Here is a 20,518-nt window from a genome sequence, read left to right as displayed (position 1 = left end):
ATTGAACAGTGATTAAATTTAATCGATGACAATAACACCAAATAAAAGCTGCCTTTGGCGCCTCTGCTCTAATCAAGGTCTGCACACCATTGATTCTTCCCCTCATGTTTGAGGCGCCATCATAACTTTGCCCAACTAGAAATTCAAGGGGTAAATTCATCGAGCCAAGTTTGAATATTATATTATGCTTAATATCGAGACCTGTGGTATTTCCCGTACAATATATGTCAATCAGTCTTTCAACAGGCTTCGGCATCTCACTATTTTCAACATATTTTACTATCAAGCTTCTGATTTCGAAACATCATATGTGCCATCAACTATGATTGAAAAGCACCTGTTAAATGTAATCTCATTTTGAATTTTTTTTATAACCATATTTTTCATGGTTTCAATGAGAATATTTATGTTATTATATGATAATAGATTTGAATATAATTTCGTTTTTAATCCCTTTTTCTTTCTTCATTTTGTTGTATATACATTTTTAGTACAGGTATCTGCAATAAGCTTAATAAGGGCCATCATATTACCTTCTTGTTGCCTGTTCTCCCAGAAGGCTTGGTTATGAGATATTAAATAATCTAAACATCTTATTATAATTCTTATGATAGAACGGTTATTATCTACACATTCTTTCTGGGGTGTTATAAATTTTAATATCGAATTTTTATTGTGAGAAAGCCTTCCATAATCGGCCATCATATGTGCCTGTGAAGATTCATGCAATAATTACACGATTAATATTCTGCTATTTATCTAGACCTTCACATGTCCATTTTGAATTTGTGTGTAGACCTCCAAATAAGAAACATGTTAAGCAAAAAACTTTATTCATTTTAATACTATAAGTAATCCAATTTCTAATCATCTCTTATATTATGCGATTTGCAATTTTTAATTAGGCATTTATATTTTTTTAGGCATATTTTAAAATTGGAAAAATAATTTATAACAAGAAATCTCGGATAACAACCTAATTTACTAAACATCGACCAAAATTTTCGTAAATATATATTAAATTAAATATTAAGTGGGGGGGGGGGGTCTTATTATTACATTTATAAACCAGAAATCACTTTATCATGATGGATGTAACAAAACAGTAAAAGAATTAAATAATAAAGAAAATTAAAAAAATTTTTTTTTAAAAAAAGTACCCCCACTCAAATTTACTGAATCAGTTGCTTCGGACCCCCCCCCTCCCCCGTTGTAGGGGCCACTGATATCTTCACACAACAAATTAATGAGCCGTATTTAATAAAGTATCAAAATTGCAAATCAACCTCCTTTTTTTGAAAGAATTTTAAAAAAAATAAATTATTAATATTATTCTTATTTTATAATTAATAAATTTCTGTGGAGAATTGTTTTAAGTTAAATATTATTTTTAAATATTTTCAGCAAATTAAATATAAGGACAGTAACTATGGGAAATAAAAATAGGGAGGGGGAAGCCCTTATAAAAAAATTTATGTTCCCATTTAAAATGTTTAACTTTTTAAGTGATTAAAAATGTATAAATATTACATTAATTATGCTTATAATTGTCAAATGAAGTTCATTTTAATTCAAATTGTTTCTACAATAAATTGCATGTATAATACCAAATTTATATTCTAAGCTACTTATTCACGATTCCCATTTTAAAAATGAAAAAGATACAGAAAAAATATAAAATCAAAATAAAAAGGTTCTAGTTAGCTTTTGTCAATACAATAAAGATGAAAGAATTTTTATTTTATCTGATCAAAGTTTTGAATATAAACGAAATGCACATTAAAAATAATTGATCAAAAGTGTAATTAACTTGAATTTGATGCATTCCTTTTTCAAATCAAGGTTACAATGTTGTAACAATTCATGAGCACTAAAATTCATGTTTCTTTCTTCAAAAATAAATTTAAAAAATTATACAAAATCACTCAATATTTTTTTTCAGAGTTATATATCAAACAATTTGAAGGGGGGGGGGGTAGGTTAAAGGCAATCGTACTTGTGAATGAATGTGTAAAGTCAAATATTTTACACATATTTGATGATGGAATAAACATTACTATGTATATTTTAATTTATGCGAGATTTTTGTTGCATAATTAAATAATTGTCAGATCAAAATATGCATTTATTCATGAGAGAAAGATAGGAAGAAGGGTATAAAAGTTCGATGTAAATTCTCAGAGAGTTTTTATAATTTACATTTTCTATATATGATATAAAAATATTTATAAGTTTAAGTTTTGTTGGAGTGCTTTTCTCTTCACATACGCTTCCACCAAGAGATATTCTTTTATTTCCAAAGTATTTCAGCACCTATCACTGTTCTAGAAATGACAAGTGTAATGTATTGTTTTATTGTATAGAAAATACACTTAGATAAAAGCTAATATCAAGTCTTTGATTACTTGGCTTATTGTACTAACGTTGGCAAATTTCCATTGTTAGAGGCGTGGAATTGTATAATAAATTAAGGAAGACTAGTGTACAAAATTATATTCTTTTTTTAAAAACTATTATTTTGAGATCCATTATCAGATAATGAAAAGCATCAGTAGAAATTGTAATACACAGCAATTCAACCATATTCGAAGATTTCAATTTAATGGAATCACATTCAGAAGTTTGTTGCAATTTTAAACACAAGATTTTATGAGCAACGAAACCAGATGAACAAATGTAGATAAAGTGAGTTTATTTCCAAAGTTGTTGTTTAAAATTTATACGGATAAATTGATGCTTTTTAAAAATTAACCAAATAGCTTTTTTTCGAGTTACAAAATAGTTTGGGATTATAAAATGTGAAGAATACTCGATAATTAGAAACATGGGAAGATTGGTTCTTGAAGCAACGTTTTTAAATGAGTATTCGAATTAAAATATAACGTGGTTATAAAACATCAAGAAGATTCCAGTGTTATCTACCTTTTTAAGTATTGAATAGTCTGATTGGCTTTATTCCATCGAATTATTGTTCTTTTTTGAATTTTTTATCAAGTCATGAGTTTGCCATAGTTGCCTAAATTTTATATAAATTAGTATAATTGATTTTCTATAAAAGATAATAATATATATCCAATCAATATTTTAAAGAACAATTACTTTTTCCCCCATTTAGCAAAGTTTATTCTTTAGCCCCTCTAATTTTATTTAAATAAGGGGTCTAAAAAATTTTTCTTATTTTATCCTATAACTAGAAATGTGTTAGTATTTTTTTAAATGTTTTAATTTGAAAAGCTTTTCTCTGACCTGAATATCGTATACTTCTTTTCGGTAAAGGCAATTTAAAATTAATCTTGCTTGACTATAAATTTTATTAACATAGAATCCCTATAGAAAAAAACAAGAAAATTCTACATTTCTTATGGAATTCTAATATAATTTCACTGATAAGTTAAATTTTCCATCGTTGCGATTGATGTCGAACTCCAACTGAAATCTTGAAAATAAAAAAAAATTCTTTTTTTATGATTATTAAAATTAAATCTTTTTTTGAATATAGCATTTGCATTTTTTAGATAATTTAGGATAGATATAACGATCAATAAACACTAACTTTAATATATTAATACATTTGCCCAGAGTTTGAAAAAAAATCTTCAAAACTTTTTGATTTCATAATGAAATATTTTTTATGCATCAAAATTACAAAATATTTGCTTATAAAAGATTTTAACATTCATAGATAAAATTGAAATCTCTGTTCTTACTTTCTCGGAAAGGTAAAGTTTTCCTGCGGGAAAAGTATTTATTTATAAACTATATTTATGTAAAAATTATCATAATCACGGGATATCAAGGGTTTGGAAGAAACAAAATTTTTAGAAGGGGGGGGATGTTTCTTGGCTACGACTGCAATGTGATATCAAAGAAATGGTAATTTAGACCTATGTGTCCGCAATTTTTGCTATCGAGAATGAGGTTTGTCTTAGCAATTCGCCCATTTGGTTGATATCAAGCTGTCTTGTGTCTTTGCATACGAAGCCGTATTGTTGGTTGTTTCGAATCCCTTCGTGACTAGCCTGGTCTGCTCGATTGTCCTATGTAAAAATACAACCTATATGCCTGCTCAGTGCCACAATATCTATGAAACCCATCGTCGTATCAAGGCTGAAACGAGCCTTGCACTCCTGGCTACAAAATTCCCATTTACTAATGATTCCTACACCGTTGTGCTGTCCGTTATGATTTGGGGGACCCCTCACGATAGACCTGCTGCGATGGTTAGCAATTCTTTGAGGTTCATGTGGTGTTGAGATAGTGATTGGGCAAAGCGTAATTTGTACTTCTTCAAAGAGACAGAGAATCCTAAATATCTTATCGTATATTCCGATGTGCGTATTAGAGGCTTCTACATTGATAGTGGGACCTCAAGGGGGAGGGGACAATAGGAATAGCATTGGCGCATTTAATACGAGGGCTGCTTTTTTGTAGAATAAGTAGAAGGCAAGAATGTTGGTAAAACGGTCAAGGCACCATTTTTAATTATATTTGATTTTTCTTATTTACATCAAGAATAATAATTTTTTTATTTGTTATTCATTTATTTTATACGGCGTATAAATTTTTTTATTAGGTTCAAGGAGTTAAATATAAATTTATTTTGAAAAAATGTATAAGATATCATATATTATAATACTTTTATTTGTATCTTAACATTTATACTTATTAATTAAACTATTATAATAAATATACTCATCATGATAGTAAATATATTATTAAGTATATAGGTACATTGAATGCACGGGGCAGGCATTCCCAAGTTTAAAAGTTTTCGTGAATATAATTTTAAATTAATCATAAATTATCCTTCCCGCATTCCCTCATCTAGTTAAACGGCTATATTTTTAAAAACGGTTAACACAATATTCTAGGCAAAATTTTTAGAGTAAGCTTTGAAATTTTGCTCATAGATGATAGAAAGTTTGGACATCCATTAACCAGATTTTAAGGTTTTCATTATATTATTTTGACTAAAATCTTGATTCAAAATCGGCTAAATCGGCCTTTTAACAACACTATCTCCATCCCCAAAATTGAAACAATATAGCCCCAAACAATGATTTTAATTCCCAATAAGATAAATTAATAATTTTTTTCAAATAATGACTATAAGACCCCTCTTGATTAACTTTTTTTTTGACACGATAAGAAGCCTATTTTTGAGAGGATTGCATGTTTATATTCAAATTTTACCCATGAAAGGGATTAATGGATACTCTATAAGTAAAATTTCTATCATAAGAAATTTATGAAACTATATGTTTTGGTTTTTTAAAAATATTACCGCAAGTCAAACAAACCTCAAAAACTTAAAATAAGCATTTTACCTTGTGAAAAAAAACTTTAATCAAGATAGGGTCTAATTCAGAAAATAAAATATTCTTAAATCTATAAACTCTACTAAAAGTTTGTAATAAGTGGGCTTAAAGTCTTCCAATAAAAAGTCAAGAATCCCCCCTCATTCCTTTATAAAAATTATAGCTTGTTGCCAGTTTAATTAATAATGATAAACTACTCAATGACGCCTATGTAAAATATAGGCTAGCCACCAAAGAGTTATTACGTTATGATCGTTATATAGAACAATTTATATATAAAAATTTGGGTTGGGAGCGAGCGATGGTGCTCAAGTCATCACCTTTTTTCTCGCTGTATATGATAGTTTGATGCAAAAATTTATATTATCAGTAATTAATTACTAATTAAATTAGTGGAATCGAAACACGAAACACTTATTCATTTTTTGAACTATAATATATAATTTTTTGGAAAATTTGTCTTTAAGGGAGAAAAGTCCATTTACTCTAATGAGCAATCCATTAAATAAATATTTAAAATTATTTTTAATATCTCTTTCTGAAAATCACGTCATACATTTTTTGTTCGATGAAAAAATAACTCATTCTCTATTAATATTTTAAATAAATACTATTGTTGAGTCTCTAACATTATTCACACAGAGGATTAGAACTTACAAGTTTTATTAAGTAAACATACATATAAAGGCCTTCATAGGTAAGTAATTATCTGACCAGGTTCTAGTGTCCATAAAAAATATTAAATAATTGAATCATTAATTTTATATTGAAATAAGAATGTTTAAGATTCAATTAAAAAAAAATTAGATAGATTAGTTTCAGCGTTGTTAAGCGACACTTTAAAAGTAGCGCGAACCACCTATGCTATTTTGGGAAAAGGTATAGCACTATCGCTACCACTATTTTATTAAAAAAACAGAACGCTATTAGTTACCTTTTAAAAAAGTAGCTTTCGCTACTTATTACTCTACTTTATACAAAAATATTTTAAAATATATTATCAAATTTATGTCCATATAAATTTGAACATGTAGAAATTGATTTAAAAATGTAAAATAATTTGCACTTCAAAAATAAAATCATCTCCATGTTATCTCCAAATCTAGAGCGGGTATCAGAAGGTATAAATTTTGCCTTATAGAATAATCGTTCAACAATAGCACTTGAGGGCAATGCCTTATTTAATTTTCAAAAATTATCAAAAATGTTCATTTGAGTATTTTAGGCTTAAAAATGCGTTAAGAGTAAACCAATTTATTTAAATTCTCACCGATTAAGTTAATATAAGATAAGAACATAAATTATTTTACCTTCAAGAGTCCCACCTATCTGCTGTTCTGCAGATGTAAGACATCTTATTGATTTCAAATTAAACTCTATATTTTTTGAAAATTATCAAAATTCTTTCCATCACTTCTGCCAGAATAATATATTCGTATTAAGTGATAATGTAGTCAGATTGACAAATTTGGGGTTATCAACCAAGGAAATTGGCTGACTATATAAATTATAAAATTAATTATGATTTTATTCGCTAATTTTTTAGAAACACCTGGTTCTGATGTTCTCTTTGAATTAAATTTAATAAGATAAAGAAAGGAATATATAAAAATTCTTAATACACAAAAAAATATTTTAATAGCGGGAAATCTGATAGGGGCATAATCTGACATAGTCGGAAACAGTGAAAGATGGAAAAAGATTTTTTCCTCTTATAATTACTCAATCAAAAAATCTTGATTTTAAAAGTAGAAATCTCTTGAAACTAGAATAAAATTTTAATTTTTAACGAAATTCTATAAAAATTAAATCTAGACAAAGAAAAAAATACATTTATCCATTTTCCCTAACTATCTATTTTTAACAGTGTGTAAAACTCAAACCATTTTTTATATATGATGTTTAGTTCCAGGATCAGGAAGAACAAATTATAACGGTTTGGGTTTGTCAGATTAAGAAATTAAATTTAAAAGTTAGATTCGTTTAAAATCTGGTTTTTAAAGGTTCAGTAATTATTATTTTTTCAGAGTAAAGTACCCATATATAGCTATATAAATAATTCTAATTTTTATTTATGATGAATATATAAGAATTAAACATAACACAGTTTTGTTGCCATATTTGTCCAATCGTGTTCTCTGTGATGATAAAATATATATTAGGGTTTAGGGTTCTAATATTCTTCTTTCCCAATATGGAAGTGTCGGTATTTTTTATCAATCCATTATCATATATATTAATCGCTCTTTGAATTGTGACATATTTTGATTGTTGTTATTTTCCTTATTGAAATAAGTATTTTTGCTCAGGGAAGGATAAATTACATGTTACATGCCAAATTTGTATTGAATGTTAGGAATATGGATATAGACATGCATATAATACGTCATTTTTTACATTTATTTCCCTTGATTTTATGGAATCAAATTATTAAACGTTATGTTGATAAGGTTTCTTTATCAATCATGCATTAAGAGAGAAGAATATAAATCCCCTTAAATGTTCCCATTTTTAAAACAATTGCTATAATTCTTCTATATAATTGTGTTAAAAAAAGACATCTAAAAATAAGTATGCTAAAGAGATATGAAAACAATTAAATAATAAATATTATGTCATTTTTAAATTACATTGCTTAATATATTTAAAAAAATAATAACATAAATGAACATCTAAAAAGGGTCGGTTTGATCTTTTAAATATTTTTATAAAAGTTTAGGGTGACGTTTATTAATAAAATATTAAATTATATAGGTCAGTTTAGTTTTCTAGGTTCGGTAAATTCGACACTGCTTTTTAAAGAATCAAATAATAAATTTTTATTTCGCAACACTTTGTTTTATTTTTATAATATGTCTCGTGGTAATATCTAATTTATTTTCAATTTCTATTAATCGTCTAATTTAAAATAATACATATTTAAAAAGAAATATTAAAAACTTATGTAATGAGAAAATATATAATTATATTGAGAATTTTATCAAAGTAATTTTATATAAAAAATATTAAAAGAAAAAAAACTTTAAATAAAAGGAACATGTCACCCTAGAGAGGAGTAAATTTATTCCATTTAAATTTTTCCAGAGGTGTAGGAAATCGTTTCCATCCATTCCCTCTTCCCCGCAATTTTTTAAATTAATTCCTCAGCCTCCTACTCCTGATTTTCGGGATACCCAATCCGCCTGATAAACCCATTGGTTACTTATTATTATAAGTTTTAAATCTTTATAATGGAAGAATTTTTTATTGGTCACTTTAGATTCTGTCTAGATTTTTGACTAGTTCAAGTACTAATTGCTAGATAAAAAATATATAAATTTTTAATGTAATTTTTAAATAAAACTCATTTTGACAACAACCTTGTTAATCAAGAATTTTTAGAGATTATTAAAATGAGGATATCGAAACTTAATTTTTAAATCTAAAGGGGAAATCTAAATCAATTCTTTTTCTGTTTTTTTATCCAGAGGACTTAGTTTTCAGTTCTATAATCCTGCAACCATTTTTAAATGATCTTAAAAATGGTATAGCAAATATGCGTGATTTATTTTGCGGCATATTATGAAACTATATTTAAAATAAATTAATGCCTTTTTCGATATTAATTTCCTGGATAAAATAGTTTATTCCAGGATGTTTGGATGAAAGAATTATACAATAATTTCTATAATATCTAGTAGGAATAAAAAAATAAAAATTCCAGAAGTAACATATAAATGTAATTTTAGAATTATTTTCTTAGAAAAAACTAATAAAAATGTATTTCCATAAACCTTCTTATTTTAATATAATTAAATAATGCATTAGTGTAAATCTTTAATAATTTTTCGCAATGCGGTTCTAACAAAAATAACAGTTTTCTGGTTATTTGGTTTTCGGCTCCGATCTTTTGCCTGAATTTAAGTTTTTAGATTAAATATTATTTTTCTTTAAATTTCGGAATCACTATGTATGCCTTAGGTTTTTTTTTAAAATATAAAACTTCAAATTTGGAAAGATTATACTATTATCACCTAGCAGAGTTGAACAATACTCCGAATACCTGTATCTTCGAAACAATTGGTTTGTATCTTGTACTTTGTAACTTGTACTTTGTAACTTGTACTTTGTAACTTGTACTTTGTAACTTGTACTTTGTAACTTGTACTTTGTAACTTGTACTTTATATCTTCTTGATAAAAAATTTAAATTGGTAATATCATAGATACTTTATTTTTAGAAATAAAAACATATACAAAAATATCAACGCGGAATCTTAAAAAAGGTAAGAGATTACTTTTTTGTATTCATCGCATTTCAAATTCAATTCATCTTGAAATTTATGCAAATCTTTCTGTAGATTAAAAATTTTGTCTTTTTTTCTCGTATATCGATTTGAAAGCCTATAATATTTTACCTTTTTTATTTACTTTACAAAAAGATACAAATACTCTTTATTTGCCTAAAAAATCATTATTCACTTTAACATTATTTTTAACTTAGATTCCTGCATTAATTTTGTTCTTTTTTCTTTTCATACCATTATATTTTATACAAATTATGATTTTTCATAATTTGATATCGGCACAATACATAAAAATATTAATATTTGATTAATTTCGATTTGTTGATTATATTTGATTATAAAAATTTATTTTTATAATAATGTCTATATTGGTTTATCCTAATTACATAAAATATTTTTTAATATTTTATAGTCGTCGAAATATCGTGTTTTTAGCGGTTTAGCTTAGGTAACCTTAAAAAATTTCCCTACTCTTTTAGAAAAATTTTGGGATAGTTTTTATAGTTGTTTATTTGGAGTTTATCTTTCAGCTTGTTAAAACACCAGAATATGCCTGGTATTTCCTTAAGTACTCCCGATTGATATATACAAATCTCAATTTTTACTATGAGGAAGGAATAGATGAATTTTTCATCAATAGTATCTTGTATTTGAGATATTCTTAAGACACAAGTATCCGTATATAAGATATTTTATTTATAAAGAATGTGTATCTAAAACCCTTTTTAAGGACCTGTCCAACTCTGACTCTTGGTATGTTATTCTAAATTAAATATTCTGTAAAGTTGATGGAAAGGGATTTATAGAATCTTAAAAAAATAACTCCATTCAATCATTACAAAGATTTCTTATGCCATAAAGATAAACCTTTTATTAGTGAGAGTATTTATTTTTTTACGATAAAAAAAATATGATAATTTTATTGTCCTATTTTTTTATATTAAAATTTACACATCATAGGTGTTTTATATAATATTATCGATTTCGAAAAGGGTTAAGATTGAGGACAACATAATTAAGAATTAAATGGAACGTATTATGTTACTATGTTAAAAAAATTCTTATTTATTATTATATCGAAATTGGGGATATAGTTATTAGCGTATCACCCCCCCCCCTCCCCCCAGGTATCAATTGTGATATATTATTATTGATTTTAAATCGTTTTACATTATATTTTAAAAATTAGAAAAAGTTTGACACATATTTTTCAATTTTATGTTATGTAATTTTTTGTAAAATATATATTATTTCTTTTTTCAAAAAATAATATTTAACAGGGAACTACAGTTACAGATGATAGATTTATATGTGCCAAAGGTATAATATTATATTTAATTTTTAAATATTCTCTTTTTCCTAAAAAAAATACAAATCACATTTTATAATGAATATTTTAAGATCAATAATTTTAGAATTTTTTTTCATTTATAATTATGATTTTAATAGTGGTATGAATTTTTTTTTGTGGGGAGGGGGGGGGGGAGGTGGAATATATGTGTCACTCTTATGCCAATCTAAAATAGATAAGAGGGAGTGGCGCTAGTTTAAAAAAAGATATTATGCAAACCTAAATATTTTGATCATCGAAGGCCCATAGGCACATGATGTGTTATTAAACGGCTCGTTTTGAACCGATTTTTAAACGGCTAATTCAATATTTTGTCCAGAAAAATATTGCATAAGCCTTGAGATTTCGCTAATTGATGTCTAGACCTTTGTGTTATCTATGAGAAAAATCTTCAGGCTTGTGTAATATTATTCTAGTTAAAATATTGAGTTAGCCGCTCGAAATTTAGGCAATATTAGTGGTTAAAATATTGAGTTAACCGTTTTTCAAAATCAGCTCAAATTGAGCGATTTTGTATAACGACATCTGACTACTTTTAATAACACTCTACGATTTATTTAATTTAAGTTTAGCTAGTTATCAATAAGCTCCCCACCCCCTCCTTCGTTGGATCATCCTAATAACATTTAAAAATGCGTTATATAATTTCTATAATCATCTTGATGAACATATCTCATAAGTTTTTAAATAACCATTAAATTTGATACTGAATATTTAAAGTAATATATTCAGTTAGCAGAGTCTTTTTTATCTTTGACACCATGTCAGCTTCTCACTCCCTCAAAAAAGAAGAAAATAATAAACAAGAATCAAATATCAATTAATCTTTGTTTCAATAAATTATGTCATATTAATATATAAAAAATAACACTTATATTGACAATCTTTATTATCTCATTTCTAATATCATTCTAGAGGGCCTGAAACTCCCTCTAGAACCAAAACTCTCCTTCATTCTTTTCTGCCTTACATCAAAAATAAGTGATAAAAGCATATTACTATTCATTCGGTAAGGTTGCTTTATTTGTTAGAAATAAGATTATTTTGAAAATATCTAAGCTCAATCCGTATTTTTTAAGAAGTCTAAGATAAATTCTGGGCTCAGGCATAAGCACAGTTTAACTTTCAGTTTATTGAAGCTCTAAATAAGCTTTATCTTTATGGTTTCTAACTTTGGTTAATATATAAAGATTTACTACATTTTTGTTTAAGTTTTTCTTATCGCATTTTCCCAAGTGTTTTCTGTTATCGTTCATTCTACTCATATATTCAAAACAGAGTCCTATAAACAAATGTTTCGAAGACCCCCCCCCCCTGACAGATGAATAAATATGAAACTTTCAATTATAAAATGGATACTCACTATTTATGTTGACTACCTTAAAATTTTTATTACGTGATTATCTTACCCTGTTTTAGAGAGTTGGACTGAAATATATCTCTGAGACCATATAATCGCTTACTTACTTTTTCTATAAACTTTTTCTAACTTTTCAACTTTTTTTTCTGACCTTTAGCCTAACTCTCCTTTATCAGTATTAAAGTCAGATAGGATAAATATATTAATTATTTCACGAATGTAATCCAAAACTAATAAATATTATATATATAACTTAATGCACTTCCTTGCATGAGACCAGTTTTGTGCTATTAACCAATTAGCCCCTCTGTAATAAAGCATTATATTTATAATCATTTTAATTTATATCCTTCTCATTAGCATTTTATCTCAGTAAATTAATCACCAAGCCACGGTTAACATTGTCTCATACCTTTGATAAATATAAAATAATGCCTCAATTATATTCAATCTTTGTTCTGCCAATCTTGGAATCGGAATAGAAAAAATACAATTGATGTTTCTTCTATTTTTTCTAAACTCCTGCTGCACCCTTAAACTAAGATTTATTTATGGATAGATGAATCCTATCTAAAATTATCCTTACATTATAATATTGTTTGATATCTCTCTTCCCTCTCTAGATAAGCATTAGACTTTTTTCCATCTAGGTATCATTATAAACCTTATAGATGCAGTTAATATCAAAATTCAAAATCTATTTTGTAGCTACGATTATGTAGTTTATAGCTTATTAATTTATATTTCATCTATTGCCACGGTCATTTAACTCTAGGTGTAAACGATGCAACTCTGCTGCCATTCAAATTTTAGGTGGTTTACCCACTCACAATTTTATAATTGAATCCTTTTATAGTCATAAGAGGGGCTCAGTATCATTGATGGCTTTGGCTTCCACTGCTTTCCCCATCTATTAAATAGTCGGTATTTAATTCTTTTATATTTTAGTCGTAAGAGGTTCTCAAGGCTAAGGGGGATTTAGAGGGTTTTGATGCAATTGTCACAATATATTTATAGTTTTCTAAAATTTTCCAAAGGAATTTTCTAAAAGCTTTGCACTTAATTTAAAATAGGCGATAGTCAATATTTTATATATAAAAACAAATTAATAAAAATTTCTTTTTTTAAAATCTAAATGGCCAAATACTTATTAGTATTGTATTTAAATTACTTTTTTTATAACTTGTTACAATTGTATAATAATAATTTATTATATTACTTGGGATGAATTAGTAAAGGCAAAGATATGGTGATATTTCTTTTCAAAACAATGACAGATACCAAAATTAAGCAAATATCTATATGGGGAGCGATATTTTCGTACTCTTTACTATAAAATCTGTCATACTGTAAGGAGTCTATAATTTGAAAATATTCAACTTATGTTTATTATCAGAGACCTGCAGGCCAGCCCCTCAGGCCAGGCCGTATTTTTTTTTTTTATATATACCCAGGTTGGGCCTGATTTTTAAAAAAATACTCTGACAGGCCCGAGCTGTATATTTTAAAACCAAATATGTTAAATCGCCATTATTAGCTATAAAAATTAAAAATAAAAAAAATATATTTTTAAAAAATCCGGGTGTCGGGCCTGAAAATATAAAACCCAGGCCGGGTTGAAAAAATATCCGCGCTGAAAATTAATAATAAAAAAATTCGGGCCAGGCCGTGTAAATGGTACCTCTGCAGGTCTTTGCTTATTATATAAAGTTAAACATTAAACTTAATTGTTGAGTTTTTCACTTCCCATATAATATGACCTCGTTTAATTTCTTCTCCCTTCTTCTTTTACCTTATTATATTATAAATGATAATGTATTTGTCCCTTATTATGTATAAACTTATAATAATAATATTATTTAAATCTTTTCCTTTAATTAATTATTTCTAAATAAGCCTAGATGCGGGTGATATAATGAGTTACTGAAAAGAAAACACCAAAAATTTTTTTAAATTCAAATTTTATGATAATACCTAGATAGATCATGGGAAACTTGGAGCATGCTGTGAACTTTGTAAAGTATAATAGGGCAAATTATATTGATTTAAAATAAATTTTCTGTGAAATTATTTTTATATAAGGAAATGTTAGTGATGTTTTGTAAAATATAACAATAAGTTTTTAAGAATTGAGAGATATCCTGATGTTTTTAGGCTAGAAAATTTAAATGTAAATTATTAATCAATAAAATGGGTCAAATTAAGGCCTAAGGGTGGTTACTTTTGGGGTCATTTACAAAAAATAATATTTTAATAATTTATATAAAATTTTTAACGCCATAACACGATCTGCTCATATTTTTGGATCGTGCTTGAGGGTGATGACTGCATAGAACAGTTTAATTGAATGTTACTTAAACAAATCTGATGACAAAATCTTTAAGAGCAAAAAAACAATTCACATCAAAAATTATTAAACTAAGTGACCCCATGACTGAAATAGGGGGAGGGGTCAGTCGCTACTGCGTCAGTAAAATCTACTGGGGTATATCCTAAATTTTGACACAATGCATTATTTTCTGGGAGTTAGGGGGTGGGTCCTTAAAGAAAGTTTTCTAATTTTTCCAAATTTATAGTTTTTTTAAAAAAATATAAATTAATTTTAAATAATTGCTTTTTATATTTTTAATATAAAATATGTTCTTCGAATTTTACAAACCAAACATTTTTATATTTAAAATTATGAATATTGAATATTAATAATTTCATACTTTTTAGAAAATTTTGACCCACCCCCTTTTTTTTAGAAAATCTTAGATTCGCTAATTACTGAGGAAATGAAGAAAATTACACATTTCAGCAAGATAAATACCGCTATTTATTATATTAGATATTCTCAGCATCCATTGAGGTATCGAAAGATACGATGACAAACTTAAGAAATAATTATTAAAATTGTTTAAAAAAAATTTATATGGTTCTACTAATAATATATTTAAATAATAAGTTATAGTGTTATGTATGGGTTAAATTTTTTGGTTCAATAATTTATAAATTGATATTGGGTATTTTATTGATAGCTTATTTGATATTTTAATTAATATTTTTAACACAAATAAAGTTGTGTTAATAGTTTTCACATTTAACAAAGAGTTGTAAAATAAAATTAGCTTCTTTTTAACAATAAATATTAAAAACAAATTTTAAAAACATAGTTAAGAATAAGATTATGATTTTTTTCATAACAAGATAAAAATGTATTAAATATAAAAATATATGCTCTATATTTTTTTTTAAATCAAAATTAAGCTAGAAAGGAATAGTCTAAAAAATAATAGTTTAACTTTCACTTCACTTTATAATCTGTTTGACTTTTTTTAAAAAGTATAATATGTACAAAATACTTGAGTTATGTCCACACGATATGAAAATTTACTCATGTTCCATCTAGGTAAAGTGTGTAAAATCTTATAACATAATTTTTTATTTTAAATCTATCAGGGAATTACTGAAAAGGAACCGAATAAGTTTTCCGGTTTATAGCTTTGTCAATACATGAAAATTTATTAGAGGAATTTAAAGTGATTTTTTTTTAAAAAAATCCAAAAATCTGTCTTTCCATATAGGGTTTTTGATCGTTACCAAAATCATTCATGACATTACAATAAGAATATTCATATAATTGTAACATTAATACCGGCGCATCATAACAATTAGAATTAAAGATTTAAAAGAAATGGAAATGTCAAATTTTTAAAAAAATTTGACACTAAATCTAAAATAAAAATTGCACAAAAGAATAGACACATTTTTTTGTATAAAATTGAATTTATATATAAAGAGAAATATTATAATGATACTACCGAAGTATATATATATTATTTTTTTTGAAAATTAAAGATATTTTCAGACTTTCGTAAATCAAAAAAAAGATTATAGACTTTTCTTTTCAGATATCCACGTTAAAGTAAAATTCATATTGAAAACAATTATAAGGAAGGAGGTCCCATCTTTGGTGGTATACTTAAAATAAATGGTTTTAAAAAGATCTTATTTTATTACGCTATGCGCATTTTTTTAAAAGTCTCACTTTCCAGCGCTCGGGCCGGATCACTTGGCCTTCCAGGTTTTTTGATTTTAGGTCCAGCTTAGAATTTTTAGATAACTTTATTCCTTGGTCCAAGTTTTTTAAGATTTGGTCATTTTAAATAAATTTAGGTGTTTTTTATAAATGGTTTCAAAAGGAAGACGGAAAAGCTAATGAATATCAGATCCGTCATGCGAATTTTTATATCTTTTAATTTGTTTTAAAAATTGAGCTGTGAATGTTTTATATTTTCAGGCAAGGTTTGGACTTGATTTGTAAATTCATTTCCGTCTAGATGGATTTTTAAAATCATATCATTTTTATTCCGAGCCTGGCGTGTATGAAACGATTAAATGAATATTTTTTTTCATGGCTGCCTGTATTTTTAAAAATAATCTCCATTTAATTAGTTCAAAATATGTTGAAAACCTTTCATTTATTAGAAATTAGCAAATAATTAAAAAATGATTATTATATTTTATTATTTAGGATGGTACCTTTTCAAAACAAAATGTTACAAATGGCTACAGGTGGCTATGTCACAACATTCTGCTCAATTAACGTGCCAAAGGTTTAAATCCTTTATTTATAAAAATTTAAAAAAATACTTATTATATTAAGCAATTTATTTTCCCATCAATTATATTCGCAATAAAAGCAAAATAAAATTAAGAAGGATGGATAAAAAAAATGTATAATCTGAATTTTTATAAAAAAACTTTCAAATAAAATCTCATGCTAATTAAAAAATTTCTATAAAATCGCAAAAGTGATTAATGATGATTTTAGGGAAAATAAACTGCACAATTGTAGCTCGCTGGGACATAGGCTAAGAAGCTTAACAAAATCAAATGAAAATATAGAAGCCACTTTACTAAAGAAAAATTACACCTCGCCCATTATATCAAACCTATAAATATGGGCAATTTAAGCAATTAAATTGATATTTTTTTATAAAAAAAACTATATATAAAATTAGTTTTGGCGCCCAACTTGTCAAAATCACGGATATTGATGTAAACAATGTCATCGGTCAAAAAGCGCAAGAATATTTTGGGAAAAATAACTCTTTGTGGATGGGTATGTATAATATCCCTAACATACAACCAATATAATATATTATAAAGACTCGATATAATTGTTTATAACAACCATTCTCAAATCCTCATAAATATCTATATCAGAGATCTGCAAAAATACCATTGGAACGGCCCGGCCCGTATTCTTTTTAAATATTAATTTTTATAGCTAATAGTGGTCATTTAAAATATTTTAAAATATACGGCCCGGCCTAAGTATTTTTTTAAAAAATGAAAATAAAGCCCGGTCCGTGACCTCTGGTTTAGGGCCGGGATAGGCCCGCATGTCTATGATATATCATGAGATACACTTTATATTAATTTTCATACTAAAAATAAGTGTTTATCAGGCCTATTAATTTAGGAATACCCTCCTTAACTAAGATAGCTCAGAACTAGGAAATATACTTACTACAAAAAATATACTTACTACAAAAAATATACTTATACTACTTCTATAAAAGGTTAGGGTCAGGATTGAAAGTAACAGGGATGCACTTTAGGGGGTTATGGTAAAATGGGTATTATTGCATTATAAAAATATATAATTACACCATTAAATGGTACAATATTTAAAATTTAAGTTTTTTAACATCTTCCTGGTTATGGCTATTTTTAGGCCAAATCTAATATTTAACATAGAATTTTAGTTTAAATGACTATTACTTTTATACATTAAAAAAAAAAGGTTTAATCGGCTCCTTGGACAATTCAAGTTCGAATTCGTATTTGACCTACCATTTTCGATGGAGTGACGGTGAGCCCAACTCGGAGTATGCCGGATTTTGGGGTATCGGTCAACCAGAGATTAAAAATGGTATTTGCGTGTTTATAAAGAGCGCGAATGGCTACTTGTCGAATATCATTGATTCGTATCATGATTTGCCAGAGGATGATAATTTTGAGTGGTATAACGGACCTTGTGATTCATTGAAACCATTCGTGTGCCAACTTCCAGCGTGCTTGAACGGTAAAATACTAATTCATTTTTTTTGTATTCAAAAATATTATCTCAAAGTTGCTATGCTCAATTTACAGTTTACAATTTAAAATATTTTCAGGACAATACCAATGTGCGAATTCAAAGTGCATAAAAATGGCATGGAAATGCGACAAAGAAGATGACTGTGGAGATAATTCTGACGAATCTGATTGCCCAAGTTTAAAATCATCATTTAACATTCATTTAGGGAAGAATATTTTATAATTAATAAATATATTTTCAAATGACATTAAAATTAACAAGTTAAAAATTTATATTAAAAAAAGTATACTATAATATCATAATCTTTTATTTAAAAAATTGCAGATCAAAACTTTTATCACTTGGAAGGAACTTCTGGACAAATTCAAACGCCTGGATTTCCTGCAAAATATCCTCCGAACATGATAAGTAGATGGGTTCTAGAGGCACCTGTGGGAAGCCAAATTGAATTACATGTTATTTGATGATAAATGATTTTTTTACAAATAAAAACATATATCATTATATTAATATTTGTAAACTAACTTAATTAGTTAAATTAAAGTGTTTTATAATATTCACACATATATACTTTTGAATTTAAAAAAAAAGAATATAATTTAATAGCACTATAAAATAGTCGAAATTCACATTTTTAAATAATTAGTTTCACAGCTTTATAATAATTGATTTCACAGTTTTTGAATCAATTTGTTCAGTTTTTAATTGCAGTTACAAATAAAATTATTTTTCAGTTTTTGTTAGATTTTACCGAATGTAGTGGGTTTGATGTCTAATAAAATTAATATTTCTCATCATCTAATATAACTAACCCTTATCTTTGCTGTATATTTCTAAGCTAAGCGCTAACGCTTACAACGAGCTTGATATCAGGTCTTGGCATGAACCGTATATGCTGCTCAGCAGCACTAAGTGTCTAATATTTTACCAAATATAGTGGGTTTGGTAACTAATAAAATTAGTGAAACTGCGAATTTAATTTAAAAATCTGTGAAAATAAATATAAAACTCAGCATAACTGTATAATCATATTTAAAAAACTGTTAATTTCGATTTAAATGCATGTAATTTGTTCCTTAAAACAACATATTCAAATATAGTTCACTAACTTTGAAACGGAGCAAGGTTTTGATATGGTAGATATTCGTGGTGGCGGAAGATCTAAATCAAAGAGTATTTACTTAGCTACTATTTCAGGAAACGGTAAACAACATATTGATACTCGAATGACGAGTGAATTTACCATTTCAAGCAAAAATCTAGAGGATTCATTTTTGACAAATTCTCCCTTAACATTTTTAAGCCCGAATCATTTTATGATTATACAATTTTCTTCGGATGCGAATAATCAATTCAGAGGATTTTCTGCCAAATGGACTGCAAGTAAATTACCATTTTAAAATTGAAAAATAATGTATATATTGTTGTATCCAAATAATAAATTACCAAATTATCAAACATTAAAAATCAAGGAAGTGACTTAAAGAACTGTGGGACAGAATTACGCGTTCAATCTACCATACAACCACTATTTTCTCCGAGCTATCCTAAAAATTTTCCTTCTGGATTGGAGTGCACTTATAAATTGAGAGGTGATCCTGGATCACTTATAACTATCGAGGTGTTTAGCTTATTAATATTATGAAAAGAGTATTAAACATTTAAATTCAGGAAGATAAATAATTAATTCTATGATTAGTTAACCTTAAATTACCAACGTGTATATTAATTTTTTTTGTATTATATATTAAATATAGATAGTCCAATTGAATCTGAACCCAGGAGATTTGCTAATTATTAGGGATAATTCAAATTTAACCGATAATATATTATACGCTTCACCAAATAACAAATATTTAAATACCGACAACAAAAACTATAATGCCTTGACTGATTCGAAACCTATACTTCTCACTTCTATCAGCGATTCTATTAAAATATATTTCTTTAGTGACTTATTTTCACCATCAAACGATATTTCACATGGATATTCACATATTTCAACCAGAAGTTTTTCTATAAACTATAAATTAGGTATGAAACTATTTAAGAATACTTCCTTTTTTGTTTAAAAAAATACAAAATTAAATTATTCGATTAAATGATCAATCAT

At 26.7% G+C, this 20,518-nt stretch overlaps 1 protein-coding gene across 4 annotated transcripts in view; it reads left to right on the top strand.

Moving 5' to 3' along the window:
• Positions 1-20,518, top strand: part of LOC135925127 (uncharacterized) — a 64,155-nt gene that overhangs the window by 6,256 nt on the left and 37,381 nt on the right. For all 4 annotated transcript variants that reach the window (XM_065460316.1, XM_065460318.1, XM_065460315.1 and 1 more), the window contains exons 2-10: positions 10,884-10,923; positions 16,831-16,912; positions 17,321-17,421; positions 18,109-18,390; positions 18,482-18,580; positions 18,730-18,860; positions 19,506-19,788; positions 19,878-20,026; positions 20,163-20,439. In XM_065460316.1, the coding sequence (XP_065316388.1) occupies positions 10,884-10,923; positions 16,831-16,912; positions 17,321-17,421; positions 18,109-18,390; positions 18,482-18,580; positions 18,730-18,860; positions 19,506-19,788; positions 19,878-20,026; positions 20,163-20,439 (1,444 nt within the window). The remainder of the gene's footprint in view (positions 1-10,883; positions 10,924-16,830; positions 16,913-17,320; positions 17,422-18,108; positions 18,391-18,481; positions 18,581-18,729; positions 18,861-19,505; positions 19,789-19,877; positions 20,027-20,162; positions 20,440-20,518) is intronic.

Source organism: Gordionus sp. m RMFG-2023, chromosome 2, assembly GCF_954871325.1.
Source record: "Gordionus sp. m RMFG-2023 chromosome 2, tfGorSpeb1-WG-v2, whole genome shotgun sequence".
Taxonomy (NCBI): Eukaryota; Metazoa; Nematomorpha; class Gordioida; order Chordodea; family Parachordodidae; genus Gordionus; species Gordionus sp. m RMFG-2023.
This window is presented reverse-complemented; position numbering and strand designations above follow the sequence as displayed.